This window comes from Belonocnema kinseyi, chromosome 5 (assembly GCF_010883055.1).
Source record: "Belonocnema kinseyi isolate 2016_QV_RU_SX_M_011 chromosome 5, B_treatae_v1, whole genome shotgun sequence".
Classification (NCBI taxonomy): domain Eukaryota; kingdom Metazoa; phylum Arthropoda; class Insecta; order Hymenoptera; family Cynipidae; genus Belonocnema; species Belonocnema kinseyi.
In genome coordinates, this window is record NC_046661.1 from 26,732,490 (window position 1) to 26,737,350 (window position 4,861).

The following is a 4,861-nucleotide window of genomic DNA, read 5'->3' on the forward strand; positions in this document are numbered from 1 at the left end:
ATATAACAATGAGTTTTTCTACAACCGACAAATTTTCAAACGACATGATATGTGTGTGTGTGTATTATAAAATATTTTTAATGGATTTCTAACAAAATAAACATAAATTTAGATAAGGTACAATAAAAACCATTTTCATTCAGTTCGGACACCACAAATTCAATTTGTCCTGAGATAAAAAGCAATGAGACTTTTAAATGTTTCAATGTCATTCAAAGTCGATTTACGATTTCTGTAAATTTCAAGTTCGGTTGGAAAGCGTAAACAATATTTTAGTGGCACTTTCGCTATAGAAAGATAAATCCAGTGGCTCTGAACTATTTTTTATAACTTAGATATTTTAAAAACAATTCCTTTTTTTACTATATCTAAGATGCGGAGAAAAAATAAACTTTTTTTTATGTTATTTTAATAACAAAAGTTTGAATCCAAAAAGAAGCTTTTCATGCCTGGTACGTGAAAGTGCGAATGAAGAACTTTTTTGGATAGGCCCTAATAAGTATGAAGTTATGGCTTCTTCTGCAGTCACAATGTGTTAAAAGTTGGTTAAAATGTTTACGTTGTTGCTGAACTTTATTAACCTTTCATCATTTCATAATTTTAACCTGAAAACTTGGCAGTATATTGCACCCGAGGGTTCTAAACATTTTTGTTTAGCATATTTTACTTGATAAATTTGACCATTTAGGGATTGAATTTTAGAATAAGATTAAATTTACGCAGAGCTTGCATTAAATTAAACAACCTTCGGTGTCATAACTTATTTTGGTTAAAAGTTAAGATAATACTATGAATCTAGGATCACGAGTTACTGTTAATATTGTAAACATAAACAAATCAAAACTTTGCTTTCGAAAATTATTATTGGATATCATTTTTCACAATTAAATCCCCCGTTTTTGACTAATAGTTTCAAAAATTGGTTAAAACTCTTCCTTACCACACAAATGCTAATTGCTAACCGGCCAAACAAGAAATGGCGTAACTACATTTTGGAGAGTCCCCTGTCATCCCAATTTCGGTTAGGTTGAGAGAGGACTGATCCGAAATGTAGTTACTACTTTTCTTGTTTAGACGGCAGAATACAGCTACCAAAATACGTTGTTATAATTTCAGATGGAAATATTCTCGGAACCACTTTCTAAACTTGAAGACTAGAAAACCAGAAGCGTTTTCAAAAATAATATGAACAAATAATTTACTTGGAAAATGTTGACAGCGTGTATGAAGTCGCTGAATGAAAAATAGGAAAACTCAATACGCTGTAAGTGTAGTAAATCCTCTAGTAAAGGCAGGCCATATCAACTTAATGGTAGAAATATGAAGAAGTACATCGTCAACAGTTAGCCACAACTTGAACTAAAATTATCAGTGTGTAGCGTATGTGTGCCATATATGTGTTTTATATATGTGAGAAATTTAAAAATTGAATATAATTATCAATAAATTGAATAAGCAAAGTGAAAAACATATGTAAACATATTTACATCTATATACATATATAGATATATAAATACCATCTAACGGTCGTGAGACGTGGCCCTAGGTGTGATTTACCGCGGTTCTACTGGCAGCCGGTGTCATTTTTAGGTGACGGTTACTCCCAGTCGGACCTTCCGATGGTTGTTTAACCCTTTTTTAATTATATATAAAGTATAATAAATTACTTTTAATATATTTTTACATATGTTTCATTTTACTTATCCGTTTTATTGATAATTATATTTAATTTTAAGATTAAATACATGTTTACAATTCATATACACAGGTAAAATTTGTCAGGAGCGCGTTTGACACGGCTTCTAACCATACAAAATCCTGATTTTCGTCCTTCGGAAATTGGTGATGCTTTACATGACGAGACGAATGATACCTGGAACGACACACCTCCGTTTATTCAACTTGACAATCATCGGATTTATTTTTGGAAATAAAAAATTTACTTAGACAATAATAGACACTTTGAACTGTTAAATTTCCATTGCGTGTCACGTGTGCTGACACATAGCGCCAACAGGTAGCCGAAACTTGTAATATGCCTGAAATAATAATTATAATTCTTCATATTCACTCATTAGAGTTGAGAGGGCCTGAGTAAAGAATATACAATCTTTGTATCTGCATGATATCTCAATGTTACTTATTTGTTTTTTCCGAAACCCCTTAAAAACATGCATATGAAGTACGCGCAATGTGATCGTTACGGCATTCTCACTTGTGACGTCACGCGTTCCGGCTGACCATTGAGGGAATAACATTGCCTGTATGTCCCTATAGTTTGCATGTGTTGCTGGAGTTAAACATTTTTTGTCTTTGTTTTTTCGAAATTCAGAGTGAATATTTGGCAAAATTGTCGGGAGATGTCAAGACCCAATATATAAAAATCGAAAACTTTGATCCGTATTCTCTTACAAATATAGATCTTAATAAAAACGTGAGTTCACTGCCCTTAGTCACTATAGTGGATATTGGGTCATATTTTATTCAATCGCACAGTTTTGACACAGTTTAGTATTTTGAGTTATAAATTATTTTTTTCTTCGAGTATGAACATTAGCAAGCTTATTCAAATTTTGAGGCTAGGAGCAGTCTCTGGCAAGAGCTATCTGCTCGCAGAATAAAAAAAAATCGAGTGATATATAATGAAAAAGTTGTAAGATTGCATTCTCCTTTCCCACATTAATGTAAATAAGTGATATTTTTACAAAAATCTATAAAAAGTTATATTTTTCTATGACGAATTACTACAATGTACCACTCAAAAAACGTCACGAAAGTTCAAGATTTTTCTTGATGAAAAAAGCTACAAAATACCAATTTCAAATATCTCTACGTTGCCTTGACAGATTCGTCATTTTCCCTGGCCAAGAAGATTAATTTTCCACCAAAAAGGACATATTTAAAAAAATACATTAATTTTCAACTAAAAAAATACAGTTTCCACCCAAAATGAAAGTTATATTTACAGTTAGAAATAAAATTTTCAAACAAAAAATTCAAATAAAATGCTATGTTTTTTAACAAACAAATGAATTTTCAAATATGATGGAATTTTCAAACCCCTTCTCAAAAACATTTGTAAACTTTTTCATAGAAAAAATATAAACTACAGTGAAACTCTTCTATAGCACCGATTTCGGGGCTGAAGGTGTGTAGCAACTAACTCATTGTAGCTCTCGTTTTTATTTATTTTAAAGTAGTTCAGATAACATACATTTACAATTGTCCATCAAAAATCAAGCGCGTAGCGCGAGTGTCACGATGAGAATGTGTACCGCAAAGCTTACAGAGCTTTGAGCAACTTAATCTGTAACTATATTAATTAAGTAGAAAATTTAGAATATTAAGACGCATATAAGGGTAATTCTAAAAAAGTTAGCCATTGTATGTTCAAGCTCTGCAATCAATAATAAAGAAGAAACGGGCAATGCAAAAAATTTTCACATTAGGAGCTCAACATGAAGATAAACCTCTTTCATTTTGATGAATCTTAATTATTTCTAATTGTAGCTAAAAATAAAAAAACCATAAAAAATGTCCTGTCGGTCCCGTGTCCCCAGTACGAGTTTTCTTGGATTTTAGCAACATTTAGCTACTATTACAGTTATTTATTTCTCTGCAACCTAAATTATATCATTAGTATGAATAATAATATCAAAAAATAAATTTTGTAACTTCGATTATTGTTTTATCGATTATCACAAAAAATTTTACATTTGTCCTTCGTTTTCATGTCCTGTCGGTCCCACACATATTTAATTGGTTTTCATATGAGAAAAAATATTAAAATCAATATAAATTTGGGTGAGATTTGTTACTCGGATAGTTCTTCAGTCAATTTCACCCGTAGAGAATTAAATAGTCAATTTGGCTTTTAACAAAATTAGTTAAACTGTGCTCAAAGACACGCGTATCTTAATTATATCTCCTGTAGGTCCTACCTAAAACTCCTCAATTGCTTGAGAAATATCCAAAGATAAGGCCAGACATGGATTCCGTGAGTGAAAATGTTAAAATATTGATTTTTAATAAATTTATAAGGTTATTTTTTATACACACAAACATGAAATACTATTCAATTTTTCGTGCGCGAGATGTCCTTTCGGCCCCAGTCTCGAGTTTCGAGGTTAGCCGTACTGTCAGTGACGGAACGTGGAGCGCTAGCATTCTTTGGTCTTCAAATACACGACGGTCCAGTGGATAAGTAATTGTGATGGAAAAATAATCGTTCTGACGCGAGTGTGTAGCAAAAGTGCTATAGGAATCAAAAAAGTTATTTTGACTCACCCAACAATGGAAGATAAAGGTTGTTATTGAGATCAGTGATGTTTATTTGAATAAATCATGGTACATCCTATTTTTTTTTCTTAATAAATTCCAGAAAAACAACAGAAAATGAATAAAAAGGTGGTAGACCATTTTATTTTTATTAAATTTGTATTGAATTTTATGTAAATTGACTGAGAACTAATTATTTTGCATGATTTCACTACGTTCAAAATATGTGAGCCATTCCCAACATTGTTATAATTTTGTAATATTAATTTATGCACTTTTTTCGCGGCCACGCTTATTTTTTATTACCTAACAGTTAGTACTAACAGATCAAAAAATTTTCAGTCAGTTCGAACAACTTTTTTTTCTCAGAAACTACACTCCCCAAAGTGGCCAACTTTTGGAGAAACACCCATAAATACTAAGATCTAAAACAGATCTTTTTGATAAAGTTTCATGCAAGCATGCTAAATTCAAAGAATAAATACAGTCTGTCAAGTTAAAGCGTGGATGGCTTTACTCGCAGTCGGTAAGGTGTATCGACATGATTTTGGTGTCAAAATATTAAGAAGAGCTCCCTCTTTCA

At 31.6% G+C, this 4,861-nt stretch overlaps 1 protein-coding gene across 4 annotated transcripts in view; it reads left to right on the forward strand.

Moving 5' to 3' along the window:
• Window positions 1-4,861, forward strand: part of LOC117172517 (zinc finger protein 2 homolog) — a 49,193-nt gene that overhangs the window by 7,928 nt on the left and 36,404 nt on the right. For 3 of the 4 annotated variants that reach the window (XM_033360537.1, XM_033360536.1, XM_033360538.1), the window contains exon 2: window positions 1,117-1,264. The exons of the other annotated variant lie outside the window; for it this stretch is intronic. Coding sequence is in view for 1 of the 3 variants with exons in the window: in XM_033360538.1 (XP_033216429.1) it covers window positions 1,238-1,264 (27 nt within the window). In the remaining 2 variants the exon portion in view is untranslated. The remainder of the gene's footprint in view (window positions 1-1,116; window positions 1,265-4,861) is intronic. 4 annotated transcript variants of the gene reach the window in all.